The sequence below is a fragment of the Canis aureus genome, chromosome 21, assembly GCF_053574225.1.
Source record: "Canis aureus isolate CA01 chromosome 21, VMU_Caureus_v.1.0, whole genome shotgun sequence".
NCBI classification, from domain to species: domain Eukaryota; kingdom Metazoa; phylum Chordata; class Mammalia; order Carnivora; family Canidae; genus Canis; species Canis aureus.
The window spans coordinates 22,070,290-22,085,082 of NC_135631.1; the positions used below are offsets into that span (position 1 = coordinate 22,070,290).

The 14,793-nt window shown below is 47.8% G+C and overlaps 1 protein-coding gene across 7 annotated transcripts in view; it reads left to right on the plus strand.

The window, feature by feature from the left end:
• Window positions 1-14,793, plus strand: part of KIAA1549L (KIAA1549 like) — a 267,232-nt gene that overhangs the window by 237,449 nt on the left and 14,990 nt on the right. For all 7 annotated transcript variants that reach the window (XM_077863535.1, XM_077863537.1, XM_077863536.1 and 4 more), the window contains 3 exons: window positions 10,830-10,927; window positions 13,261-13,409; window positions 14,546-14,697. In XM_077863535.1, coding sequence (XP_077719661.1) covers window positions 10,830-10,927; window positions 13,261-13,409; window positions 14,546-14,697 — 399 coding nt within the window. The remainder of the gene's footprint in view (window positions 1-10,829; window positions 10,928-13,260; window positions 13,410-14,545; window positions 14,698-14,793) is intronic.

The following is a 14,793-nucleotide window of genomic DNA, read 5'->3' on the forward strand; positions in this document are numbered from 1 at the left end:
ATCCTCTACCCATGATCCAAGCCTGAGCCTGTGGGCACAAGCACATGGGAAGCCCTTACATCAAACCGTAATACATTTTAGAATGAATTTCCTTCTCGACTGTCCCTCCTGTAAAGGGTTGACCATATTCTTCATGCACTGGTGGTTTCCTGCATTTCCAAGTGTGAGGACCCATTTTAAATGTCAGAACACCTTGCAGAGCTGCGTGTGACGGAGCCATGTGCCTGGTGGCTCAGAGCAGAGGCTTAGGAGGTGGGTGGTTTGATGTTGAGTCCCTGCTCCACTATTCACTAGCCTTGGAGATGTCACTTAAGTTCTCTACAGGTGACATAAACAAAAAAAAATAACCTACTTGCTAGGGTTGTTGTAAAGATTAAACGAGTTGATACATCTGAGGCCCTTAGAAGAATGCCAGGCACACAGTAAATGCTGCAGCAATGTCAGCCATGCCCGTTTCATTTGCTGGTAAGTGCACTTCAGCATCTGAGAAAGCACCCAGTGACTAAAAGATTCCATGATTTAAATAAGAATTTTAATTAGTGTGCATTTCACTCATTATCGGAGCTTCTAGAGATATCTTTTTTAAAAGATGGATGGGGCACCTGGGTGGCTCAGTCAGTTAAGTATCTGCCTTTGGCTTGGGTCATGACCCCAGGGTCCTGGGATGAAGCCCTGAGTTAGGCTCCCTGCTCGGTGGGGAGCCTGCTTCTCCCTCTCCCTCTGCTGTTCTCCCCACTTGTGCTCTCTGGCTCTCCCTGTCAAATAAATAAATAAAATCTTTAAAAAAGGATAAAGTAAAATAAAAATAAAACGTTGGATAAACCATGGACCATAATAAGCAATGCATTGTGCGTGTATAGATTCCACCCTTGTCATAGTCCATGGCCTAGCCCCAAGGGTTACTCATTAGCAGAGCTTCATAAATTGTCCGTGTGATGTGTAATCACATAAGCAAAAGCCGACATTTATTGTTTTACTGTTTTTCGGTATTAATCCTGTGTATGCATATGCTAACTGTGCTAGCTCATTTGTTTAGTCCTGACTACAAGCCACTGAGGCAGGTGCTAGTTTTATCCCTATTTTACAGCTGAGGGGACTGAGGTTACACACTTGTTCAAGTCACACAAGCCAGAAAGGGGCACAGCTAGGACCCAGAGCCGGGCAGTGGGCACCAGGGCCCATGTTCTTAACCAGCATGCTGTCCTCCCTTGTGCTGTTACATTGCCTCCTCATCCATATTATTTCTTTCATCTGCAGTAGACAATTTGGGACACCTTTGGGCTTGTAGACCCTTGTGATAATTTTGACCCTGACCCTCCACGGTCCACACCACACAGACACTTGATAAATTGCTGCTATGCTGTGTGACTCCGTAGCCTGCACACTATTGTGAGTTTCCTCTTGGTCTCCTCTGCTCCAGATTCCTCCTCTTCTCCAAGTCACTGAGCCATCTCCCCTTGACCCTGCTCCTGTCAGTTCCCTCCCTCTGACTGTCAGTGTCTAGCCTTACCTTTCCCGTTGGCTAAGCTTTAGCAGGCGAGACTGAGCTTCATTTTGAACCGAACCTCTGGGGTGGGGTGGCTGTGTTTACGTGGGGCTGTCATCACTGGAAGGGCATGTCCTTAGGTTGGCAGGTGCAGAATTTCTGTCTTGTCTATTCACTCCACGGTGATCAGCTTCTGGGAACTTGACTCGTGCTGATTAGGCTCACAACAACTGCTTTATCAAAGATTCGAACTTTACAAACCTGCAATGAGAAGCTGGCTGACCACGTGGGCCAGAAAACTCAGGTTTTCAAGACCAGTGTGGTCTTTCATTACGTAAAAGCCAATCTGTGGGAGGTAAGACACTGTCAGAAGGAGAGCTGGTGGCAATTGGAGCTATCTTCTCAGTCTGTGATATGCAAACCGGGAGAGTGCAGGCAGTGAAGGACAGAGGGCAAACACCGATCATCTTCTCTACATCCCATTTTCTGAGATATGGGTAGAGTGCTGTGCAAAATTCTTAAAATAATCTTTAACCCAAAATAGAAGACTTTGGGACAATGCCCAGATCTCGGGAGTATGAGTATGCCTCCACCATCAGGGAAGCTTGCTGGATATGTTGAAGAAGCACCGCCTTCCAGAAGAGTGTCAGCAACTGTGGCACCACCACTGGCCATGCTCCCCCATCACCTGGAGACCAAACCTCCTTTTTTCAGAACAAATTAGAAGTCTCACTGAGCCCTACAGATCCATCACCTTTAACCTATTTTCCTTTGACCATCATGTTACAGTTTGCACAGTTAGAGCTTCCTAATTGCTCCTTACATGGTACCCACCCTTATGGGGGAAGAAGGGGTTTTTCTCACTGAGATTTATAAAAAACCTGAATCTTAACTACATTTACACACAGCTCTTAAGCATTTGTCCCCTGGGAAGAGTCACCTGTATCTGTTCTGTATTGATTCACACTGACGGCAGTTCATCCCTCTTGATCTCCATACAATGACCACATCCCTGGACTTCCCCTCAGCCCAGCGTGAAATGGCACAGACCTGCTGAATGAGCACAGCCAGTGGCTGCAACACTGAGTCTCGGATTCCTTGGCCATTAAAATGGCAGTGAGAAGAGGGCTTCAGTGAGGATGAAGTGGTAATTCATGTAAAATGTTTAGCACAGTCAGGCACCTGCGGAGCACCCACTGCTTGTTTGCTGATATTAATCAGAGGGCTTCAGATGGTGCCCAGCACCTCAAATTGCTCAATAAATGGTAGTCATCATTATAAAACTATTCCGTCCTATTCACAGAATTCCACTAGTTTTATCCCTTCTCTGCACAGTTCTGAGGCTACATCTTTTCCTCCTGCTGCTCTGTTAAATTCCTCTAAGAACATGCCCAGGTGCCCCAGCCGAGAGTCCCAGAGAAGCTTCACTTCTGTTGGAAGATGATTCTCAAGAACAGCTGGACCCCTCTGGCTGGAGGCCCGACTCTGGGGATCCAGAAAGAGATCGGTTTCAGACAGAAAATCTTAAACAACCAGGATGAGTCTTCCAACCGATAATGGAATCCACATCCACGGTGCCTCAATTTAACAAAACCATCTAAAAATTTCATTGTGGGACATATGAAAACTTAGATCATCCTTTTTGTTATAATTTGGGGTTGGCGGTGGTGCCAAGAAGGGCAACAACATCAGTATTATATGCTTGAAAAATAAGGCCACCGAAAACAGGGGAAGAACTGAAAAATAGCACAGCAGAGAGATCGGCCATCAAACCAGAACGATACCAGAGGCGGTTCCTTTGTCATTAAGGGCTTCCCCTTTTTTGCCAACACATGTGGTCCCTATTTTTGTGAAAGGAAAAAATAGCTAACAATACCCAATAGAAATAATGATTCTTAGCCCACGTTCTTGCCGAGCCCCCTTGTGCTATGATAATGTGGAAATCAATAGAAAAGGTGCCAATTTAGAATGATAACTATGATTACTTTTCAGCTTCCCAAAAGGAAGCGCTTGGAGCCCTGCCGGAAGATAATTGGAAGCTGGTGGTTTTAAATGAGCTAGGCCAGGCTGGTGGCATTTATATCGTGGAAAAGGTTACTGCTGGCAGCCTGGGACTTCTGCACAGCAGTTCGGGAGACCCCTGGAATCTGTGAAGAGATTGGACTCGACACCTCATGACTGATCCAGTTGTGCCTGCAGCCCTCATGGGTCTGTGTCAAGTGGAATGAAAACATCCTTTGGCCTTCCTGTTGGTGTCAGAGTAGGGGATTCAGAGGAAGGCAGTCGGGTGAAAACATCCTCCCCACTAAAGGCTTTCCAGGGGCAACTCACAGTAATAATTATAACTAAATAAGCGGCTGCCATCTATCGAGCTCCCATTATGTGTCGGACATGAAGCTAAGTGCTGTGTAGACGTGATTTCTACTAATCAAACAAGCATCCTACGAGGTAATGTTATTATCCCCATGTACTCAGGAAACAGACTCAGAGGAACTAAGGAAACATGCCCAAGGTCACACACTCAGGCCCAAGGTCACATAGCTGTCCAGGGCTGATGTGGGGCTAGAACCTAGAGCTGTCTGACTTCAAACCCACACACCTTGCACTCTTTCGCCCAGTGAGCCTTGTGGATGTCCTTTGGGCTTTGAGGAGACTCAGATCTCCAGAACGGCAGAGTGTGATCTCCTCATAAGGAAGCTGACCCTGAGAGGATTTTGTCCATTCCTACCACTGCCGCTTGTAAGGGAGACATCTCGATCAGGATGAAATCAAGAATTTCACAGCTTTTTTTTTTTTTTCCCTATTCTCCCCTCAAAAACAAAACCAAACTCCTGTTGATGAGATATGCAGACCTGTCAGGTATGAGTCTGCATCCACCACAACACTCACGTTCAAGAAATAATTAGGCTTCTTACGTTTCTCCGAATCTGATTTCAATCTGTTCTGAGCTCCCATCTGGTCAGGTGGATGGGAAATCCAATGTCAGTTCTTACTGAGCTCTCTCCACCTCTGGTTGCTCCAAAGTAATTGGTGGTTGAGGCAGTTGGGACACCAGGAGAGGGTCTAACCCCAGCACTGTGGATGGGGCACTGTCCCAACTCCTGGGAGTCCTTGAAGGCAGGTCACACTGTCACACTGTCCTACGTAGGCCAGCATTGGTGTGGGGATATTTGCCTCTGGACTGCCCTGAGGAAGCCCCCTTGGAAACCAGCTGAGTACAACATCCAGCCAAGGCATAGCCCTCGAAGCTTAGAAAAATCATTCAAGTGAGTAAAACCAGTTTATCCAGGAAGGCTGCATGGGAAGGAAGAAAAGAAGGTAGCAGATGAAGTCTGGAGAATACTTAGTGCACACAAAACTCAGGGGGTTGCAAGACATATATACTTTTCTTGATTTTTCTCTCCTCCATGCACCAAAAGCTCATCATCAGTTTGGGGTCTCCCTCCCTACCCCTAGGTTGAGCTATCGCGGGGTCCGCCACAGTGCACAGCAGGGGCAAGGGGTGGGAAGATAGCATCAGAATCTGGTTTCAGTTTGTCCTTCTCTAACCACTCTGGCTGGCATCCCTGAGTAGTCCTGGCTTCTGCCTCGACTCCAGGTGTCAGCCCAGGGGAGCAGATGTATCCCAGGTCTCCTGTGTGCAAAGGTCCAGACCCCTCCACCCTCCTCCCATGCTTGAGTAGACTCATTCCCCACTCTGTCTCTCTCTCTTTCCCCCTCTGTCACACACACACACACACACACACACACACACACACACACGCACTCTATCCACACTCTTCCCCTCTCTAGCATCTTCCTCATATTAGCCTCTTCTCCCCTGCCTCCACCCAGGGTGAAGCAGGACATAGAGCCCCTTCTCCAGACCCATCAGCATCTAAGCTCTCTGGCGTCCCTCCCATCCTCCTCTCCTTCCTAACCCCAGGGTGTTTACCTCATCTAGGGGCAAAGTAGACTAAATGTACCTCTCTTCTAACAAGTCTCTTTTTTCAGCATCAACTTTTGACCTTGAGTGCTTTAGGATTTTTGATATTCAAAATCCTAAGTTCAATAGTTGTAGCTATCAAAACTCCAATGAGTGCTAGCTCTTGGGCCATCTGTGGCTGTGGCCTTCCTTCCCTGAGACAGGAAGGTGGGATGCCCTTTGCTGCTTGGGGTAGGGGAAGCACCCTGGATTCCAGGAATTATGGGGAGAAAAAAGTCTTGATTATTACAATTACTATATCAAAAGATGACCCTGTCTCAGAAGGAAGTGAATATTACTTCTGGAGGACCCACTGTGTGCCAGATATTATGTTAATATATAACATGAGTCTTTCAAACAGTCTTAGGTGTGGGGGTATAATACTGTTAACCAACCACCATCACCTAGTGAGAAAGTAGGCACAGACAAGACAGATTGCTCAACCCTGGTAAAGATCAAGCCAGATTTCAACCCTGTTTTTTTTATTTTGTTTTTTTTTTAAATAATATTTTATTTACTTATTCATGAGAGACACAGAGAAAGAGGCAGAGACACAGGCAGAGGGAGAAGCAGGCTCCTCACAGGGAGCCTGATGTGAGACTCGATCCCAGGACCCCCGGGATCACAATCTGAACCAAAGGCAGTTGCTCAACCACTGTACCACCCAGGTGCACCTCAATCCAGATCTTGTCTGATTTCAAACCCATGCCATCTGTACCACACTACCCTTAGCTCAGAATGGCAAGATGGTGTCCTTAACTGGCTGTGGGATTTTGGACAAGTCAGTTTACCCCTCTGGCTTTAGCATCCCCCTTGGTTAAGGTAAGGGATATGGTCTCAAGGTCTCCTGTTCTCTTTCCAGCTTGAACCTTTTGTGATTCCTGAGACCTTGGAAGCCTTAGCTATGGCTCTATCAGTAGCTCATGGTGAACTGACAGATCAAGATAAGCCTTGGGTTTTCACCATGGGGTTAGTCTTCAATTACCAAGTCCTCTGTTTTTCACTACATAAGAACTATCCTTCTGGAAGATTTTACTTCCTACACCAGGATGTAAAGTTATTTACAGCCACATGTAGATGCCTGTTTTGCCTGGAGCAGTGTTGTCCGTGTCAGCACAATGCCATGGAAGGGGCACCATTGCAGTGCAGCCCAGTACTGTTAGCAGGTGTAGAGAGATTGGTGCTTCCACCCTGATCTGACGCTGGCTTGTTGATACTGGAGAAAAGCCATCAAAGAGGGTGGGTTGATGTGGACTGCCAGTCTTCCTCCCCAACCAGTACAAAGCCTGGGACCCCCTGACTTGGTCCCTCCAGCCACAGGCCGCCCCCTTTGACCTGTCATCCCTGTAGTGCTACCCTTGAGATTGATCTTGACCACATTCCTCCTTCTAGATGGATGTACATGCACAAGAAGGGATCAGCACACTGTGGGTCTCACCTGGGCTCCCTCTCGACTAAGATTACTAGAGAGGATGGCCTTGAACCACTCCCATCCCCTCCCAAGGACATCATGACTGAAACTTTGAATAGACTATGTAGTCACCTTTTCCCCCTTCGATGCTTAAAACCAAACTTCCAAGCCCAATGAGTGGCCGACTCTAGTCACACCCAGTCTCCTTCCACCTAAGAGACCTCAGACCTAGATACAAGGACTGCCTTCAGTTCTGAGTCTCTGATCTCCTTCCTAGCCAAAGGTTAGGGATCCCAAAAGATGGTGCCCTTAGGTGCCAGGCTAGGTACCTCATGGCTACTGTTCTGATACTGGGAACTTGGAACCAGGCAACAGTTTTGAGCAATGGCTTCCAGTGAAATCCCAGTCACAAAGCAGCCAGCAGAGAACCAAGACTTCAGACACATAATAAGAGAAACCAGAATGTGGGGGCTTAGAAGTCTGGGGAACCAGCATGGAGCGAGGGAGGGGGAAAGACACTAGGAGAGGTCATCCTCGCAGCCCCCAAGCACAGAGCACAAGCTCTACTTTTTATGTGGCCCCTGTGGCCACCCCAGGGCCCTGAGTGTACAGCCCAAAGGGGACTGTGATTTCCTGTGCATTCTTGATTGTATCTGGAAAAATCTTCCAAAGAAAGGAGTCACCTTGGTACTTACTGAAATTTCAGAATTTTTAATCCATTCTTTGGTGAAGTGCTACAGGACAGACACAGGCTTAGAAAGGTTTTTTCTTGGCTGAAAAACTGTATTGAGTATGGATAAGCCTTCTGGGAATCAGGGATAAAAATAAGTTGTCTGTCTCCTCTACCGAGTATTGCGACAGGCCAGAAGAGAGAAGAGGGGCTATAAACCCCTGTCTCTATTTTGGGAAAAGCATGTCCTTATTTGATGGTTTGTTGATAATAATGGAGTACAAGCTGGAAAGTACACCATCCAAGATGATGATTTTCAAACTCTCTGCAAAACCTTAGCATTCAGGGAGGTCCCAGGTTGTCATCATGCAGGTAAGTGAAGGGCCAAATTCACCAGCACACACTCCACCCCCTCCATCACCAGCTTCAACCAGAGAAGCTCTGCTTTAATCTGTATTCAGGTTATGTCAAAATGATCTCATGGCTATAGAAAAGTGTGTTTGGTGGCTCCTGAGTTACATCCAATGCCTTATTTCACAGGGAGAATGAAAAACAAACAAAAAACGAGGTGCAGAGAGACCGAATGACATGTTTACAGACAGTGAATGGCTGAATCGGGATGAGAATTTGGGTCTCCTGACTCCAGTTCACTCAACATCAATTGAGCAAATACTTACTTAGCACTATTAGATGCAAAGCATTTTGCTTCATAAGGTGGGGGTACCATGGTTGCTGAAACCCAAGGAGCTTAGGATCTAGTGGAGCTTCAGATTTTGGTTCCCTGAATACAACCTTAGCATACATAGTTCATCGATGCTCAAAAAATGGAAATGCAGCAGGGTAATGAAGCTTTCCATATTGATCCAGCCAGTACCTCTAGATCTGGGCGGATGTTTTCTTTCATTCTTGTCAGGGGAAGTTAGCCCTGCTGATACAATCCTAGGCTGACAGTTATTTTCTTTGAGCACTTTGCATTCCGTGGTCTTCTGGGTGATGTTGCGAAGTCCAATGTCAGTCTAAAGGTCATCCCTTTGTAGATGATATGCAAAGATGTTCTCTTTGCCTTTGGTTCTCTACCATTTCAGCACAATGAATCTAGGTGTGTGTGTTTTATTGTACTTCCTGAACTTATTAAATCATTGATTTTATCCATTCTGGAAAATTCTTAGTCATTGCTTCTTTAAATATCACCCCGTTTCTCTCTGGGACTTTGGGACTTTGATTAGCTGCATGTTAGACCTTCTTACTCTGTCTTCCATACTTTTTACTGCTCTTTTCTATTTTCTATCTCCTTATCTCCTTGTGCTTCATTCTTGGTAATTTCTTTAATTCCATCTTCTAGTTTATTAATTTTCTCTTCATCTATGGCACATCAATTACTTCATTCCCCTGTGTTTTCTTTTAGTGATTACATTTCACCTTTAAAAATTCTATTTGTTCTTTTTCAAATCTTCCCAATCATTCCTAATAATATCTCTATCTGGTCATTTATCTTTTTAGAAACATGTTTTTACCTTTCTGCTTTCTGTTTCGTATCCAGAAATTTTAAACTCTTAAGTCCTTAAACATCTAATCTGTTGTTTGGTTTTCTTCTCCTGACTTTTCACCTATGTTTTCTGGTCTGTGATTATGAACTCCTGTCTGCTCATCTTCATCTGTGCCATTCCTGAGAGCCTGGTTTAGGGAGATCGCCTCCAAAGAGCACTTACAAATGCTACTGTCTGAGCCTGGAAGCACTACCAACCTCCCTCCCTGGGAGGGACCAGTATCAGCCCCTTCCAGGTAGGCTGTGAGTGCCTCAGTTCCACCTACCCGCCCCTTGCCTGTCGCAAGGCTTGATCTCTTCATCATTTGCCAACATGGCACTTGTCTTCCAGGCAACCCCACCTTTCATATTTGCTTATCGCTATTTCTATCTCTGGTTTTAGCTCATGGTTTTGTTTTAGTTTGCTGAGATGTGTGCAGCGGGGAGGGCGTGGGTCATGGGTAGTGTCCTGGAGGCTTCCCTTACATCTTGCATTAAGTGCATTAAGAGGTATGTTTCAACCAGGATCTAGTTGTTAGCTCATGGGTTGGCCCTTACGAGTATGTAGACTGCCATTATGCTGTGGGGGAGAAGACCTCATTCAGTTCAAAGAACCCTATTTATGGATTCCCTCTGCTGCTGCTTTTGTGTCCTTGATGCCTTCAGGCTTAAAGTCTTGTCGACTTGCTCCTCAAGAGATCTAGCAGGCATGATACCTAAAGAAAAAGATGAATGAGAAACACAAGTTAAGCTTTGTCTTCCCAGAGAGCATTTCTAGATTTTTCTCTCACTAAGGGAGGCTGTGGCCTGGCTCTCTGATCCCGTCTCTGATCTCCTACTGTTTTCCTTTTATCCCCTCACGTGTTGATTAAAGTCTTCACTCTTGTGACAGTTCCAATCCTTTATCTTTGAGTAGTGCTTTATAGATTGTGGAAGGTGTATACTGACTTACTTGATCTTCCTAGTGCCCCTTGGAGCTAGGCATCCTGTTCTCATTTGAGAAGAGGACAGCGAGGCCCAGAGAGGTTACCTAACTTGCTTAGGGACATAAAGTCTATTTATCAGCAAACTAGGCCTCCACCCATACTTCCTGACTCTAAATCTGTTGCTTTCCCCCCATTAAACCTGCTTTCCATGAGCCAGAAAGTAAAATACAATCGGTGATGCATTCATTCATTCATCTGCTGTTTATTGATCATGTGTAATACACTGGGCACCGTTGCAGGCATGAGGATATAGCTGACAAAGCCCCTGCCCTCGTTACACTCTAGCTGGGGACAGATAATAAATAATCAAGCAATGATAAAATACTAGAGAGTGACAGTTGCTATGACAAAAAATAAAGCAGAATATGGAGAGAGATTAAATGGGGCTCTAGGGAAGCATGGGGCTGGCTGAACAAGATGGAGGAATGAACCATGGGCAGAACTGGGAGAAAGCATCCCAGGGAGAAGAAGCAGCATGTACAAAAGTCAGAGGAAGGAAAGAACTTGGCTTATTGTAAGATCAGCTGAAGGACTCCGTGACTACGATGGCCCAAGCAAGGAGGAGCATGCCTGGAGATGATATAGAAGAGGGGGCTGGGGACATAAGGAAGATTGAAAGGAAGAGTTGGAAGAAGAAAGGAAAATCTGACCTGGAAGTCTGCTTTCCTTTTAAGGAAAGAACCTGTGTGGTTTTTGGAGTTTTGTTGTTGTTGTTGTTTTTAGAACCTATGTATTGATTGACAGTGTGTTTTAATAGATCTTCCTCTATTGCTTGTCTCTTTCATAGGCATACAGGTTTTCCCAGCTTCCTGAAATGGTCATGGGCTCTCCCCCTCCACCTGTACCTCCCCGGACTGGCCCTGTGGCTGTTGCTTCTCTCAGGCGGTAACACATTCCTTTCTTTGCCTTGTTTGGAATGTCTGGAAAGGATTTGGTCCTGTGTACCCTGACACAACAGATTCCCTTCATGCTTGCTCCATTCAGGGTGCATCACCTGTACAGACAACCGCGTCCCTGGGGCACCCCAAGTACCATGAGGGAAGTGGGAGCACAGAGAGGGTTGACCAACTTTCTTATCATTTGAAATGAGAAGTCCTGTAGAACGCACAATTGAAGAAACCCAAGGTCAACCAACCTATACCCTGAAAGCCCCATTCCCTGACTTTTAACACCTGAAAATTATTCCAGCTCAGGCTACTATGGTGGCTGCCTCCAGTCTGGGCATCTCTTGGCACCCAGAAGTCTCTTTGTTTCTTAGAGGTGGTGTCCAAGAGGCCAAGGAGTAGCGTGTCTGGGCACCCACCCTAACTCTTGACTTCCAAGACAGGAGGCTGAGAGCATGTGAACTCAGATATGTGTTAAGAGATTAACTCAGGTATAAAGATATAACTCAGATATAATAAAGATGTTGTCTTTGTTCTGTAATGATAGAACAAGCACATGTTTTAAATAAAGACAGGCAAGAAATACAAACTCCACGAGCACTGGAGATGCCGAAATAGGCATCAGATCCAGGGTTAAAGATACAGCTGTATCCTGGAATGGGACTAGGCCACTGTCCTGACCCCCCCTGCTCTAGCCTCCCCCCAAAATGCTAGCCACACCCTATTTGGGGACCACAGGTCTGACCTTTGCAAAACTGGTGAAGAAAAATGAGTTTCCCTCAGAAATGACCCTGCCCTCATTTCCAGCGATTTTAAAATGCCGAGCTGTGCGTAGACACCAGCTCTTGGCTCCAGTGGAGCTCAGGGCAGGGTGGGAAGCAGCAGACCAGGGTTCCATCCTAACCTGCTGTGTAAGCTTAGGAAGTCGCCTCAACTGTCTGGCCCGTTTCCTTCCCTGTAAAATGAGGCCAAGGGCCTAACTGATCGCAGCGACTCTGGGATTCCTCCAGGGGAGCTGAGTGTATGGAGCACAACCCAGGAATTTTCTTGGGGAGGGTTTTCTAAACTAGTAGCAGATCCCTGGAATAGTATGTGGGAAGCCGAGGATGTGGGAGAGAGCAACCAGCAGAAAGGGGGGAAGGATCGAGAAAGGAAGGGAGACCCCACACTCACCGAGCCTCCAGCACCCACCCTGATATAGAGTCCAGTCATCACAGCCCCTGTGTTTAACCTTCCTCGGGCATTAGTGGGAGGGTTACTTTAATTATCCCTGAGAATTCTGAATGCAAGGAGCTTCCCATTAGTCATTTGCTGAAGGCCAGTATCTATTTCTTACTCCTTCTCTCAACCACCAGTCTCCTCCCCTGCCCTTCCACACCGTCTGCCAGGTATCAGCAAGTGCCTGCTTTCCATACAGACTCAGAGGATCAGAGCTGGGAGGAGCCGTGGTGAGGGGGTCACCCACCCCTTTTGTTTCACAGACGAAGAAACTGAGGCTGAGCGGGGGGCGGGGGTGGGGGGGAGGAAGCTAGAACCCAGAGCACTGCGCTGCGGCTCTGTTCTGCACCTGCAGCACCGGGCACTCCACTGCTCAGAGGGTGCCCGTGTGGCTGGCTGCCCGCCACCTGCCCTGGCTGCCCTGGCTGCCCCCGTTTTAATTGTAGGAGAGCCTGACGCCCCTGGGTGAAGGGGAGGATAGAGACCGGCTAACGTACCCTTTAGAGGGGGAGACGCTGGCAGCCCCCTACGTACTGGCTTTCTGAGCACTAAGTGGAAATCTGATGTATTTAATGGGCCGGATTCTCTGCTTGCCTGTGGGACCAAAAAAAAAAGTTCTGTCTTTCATAACGCCTAAGAAAGTGCTAGGCTCCGGCTTCCCGGAGCAGCCCGAGCTTCCCAGAGTCTTGGGCATCTTGCTGCTGGCGCAGCAGCGGGACGTCCTGCGACCCGCGGGTCACCAGCCCCGGTGCCTGGAGGGGGAGTGGCCCCGCATCCACACCGAGCCTCCTCATTGGTTGCCGATGATGTCATCCCCTCCCGGGCCACCAGCCCCTGCTGATACCCAGCGCTAATTGCTTGGCTTATCTTTATGTGGAAATTAAGTGTGCTACTCCCCAGGGACACGACAGCCCCCCTCGGGGGAGCAGTGTCCTTGAATATCTGCAAGTGACTCCAGCTCTTGCAGGTCTGGGTGCCTTGGCCCTCCTTTGTCATTCGGGGGGCACATCCAGGCCTGGGGATCCCGCCCTCCTGGAGGGCCCCCCCCCAGGTGACGGGCATGGGGTGGGGGGGGCGTGGGGAGCCACTAATGCAGCCCCTCCCATGCGCCTCCAGGTCCACCTCGGACGTGGGCAGCAAGACCAGGATGGCCGAGTCCGCGGGCCCCGAGCCGGCCCAGCTGCACGACAGCGCCTCCTTCGCGCAGGTGTCCAGAGGCCCCGTGTCCGTGGCGCAGTTGGATCAGTCGGCTTTAAATTACTCAGGTGGGCAAGCGGAGAAACCCTGGAAAAAGCCCCCGCTGCACCCCAGCCCTGCCCCGGTGCTCCTTGCACTCCCCCTGCACCCCCAGATCCGCACAGGCCACCTGCTACCTGCCACCCTCAGCAATCGAGGCCACTGTTATGTCTGACTGCGGCAGCCCTGGCTGGAAGAGCTGCTGCTCTATTTCTTTAAAAGACCTGAAATATGACAAAAATAGGAAGATATGTGATAACAGTCAGGGTATATGTTACCATTTGCCGGACTTCAGGGTTTCTTCTTAAATTCTATGTGCCTTTAAAGCATTCCAGATAGAACTATCCAGCCCTGTCTCATTCCCCTTCTTCCCGGAGGTAATCCCAATCCTTAAATTGAGGGTGTTAACTTTTCTGCAGTAGTGCATATGCAATAGTGTGTATTAAGGCTCTCGGTGTTTTACACGCACGGATGTCGTACCAAACTATGCCTGTCCTTCTGCATTTGTTTTCTTGACTCAGCCTTGTGTTCAAGATGGGTACGTACACGTAGATCTAGGTCATTTGTTTAAACTGCCATATGGTACTCGATGATATGCTATGCCACGGTTTATCTTTTCCCCTAACGAGAGACATATGAGCTTGTTTCCAATTTCTCACCATTACGAACGATGCTGAAATGTACGTCAGCGTTTATCCGTGCCCTAAATGGTTTTTGTGTCTATTCAAAGTGTACCATTTAGGCTAAAAAACTGTAAACAAGCAGTTGCCAACACTTCCTAAAATATTCACTATGTCCAGAAATTCCATCAGTGGAGTCCTTTCCTTTTGGTTCCTTTTCTTTTTAAAAATACCTATTCCCCCTGGGAGAAAACTATCTGGACATTGAGGTGTCCCTTCTCGCCAGTAGGTCAGAGGTGTTGGGATGGATGGGGGAGTTGGTGAGGGTTCAGTGAAGGGAATTGGGTCATCATTTCTCTAGAACACCAGGGCCAAATCAGAGCAGATGACTGTGCAGGTGAGCAGGGCTAGGGCTGCAGGGGAAGGTCTGCTCCGCACCTCATGACCCCTCCCCACCATGCCAGAGTTCCCCTCTGTTCCCAGCTTCCCCCAGCTCATGGGTGGGGCACTGGTCTAATCTTCCCCATCCATCTCCTCCATGCCAGGTAATACGGTGCCGGCAGTGTTCGCCATCCCAGCTGCCAACAGACCCGGATTTACCGGCTACTTCATCCCGACGCCTCCCTCATCCTACAGGAGCCAGGCCTGGATGTCCTATGCAGGAGAGAATGAGCTCCCAAGCCAGTGGGCTGATTCGGTGAGACCCTTGCTGATTCCCTCACAGTCTTACCTGCTGGACACACGAGGGAGAAAATGGATGAGAGGTTGAGACGGTGTTTTGTTATCTCAACTC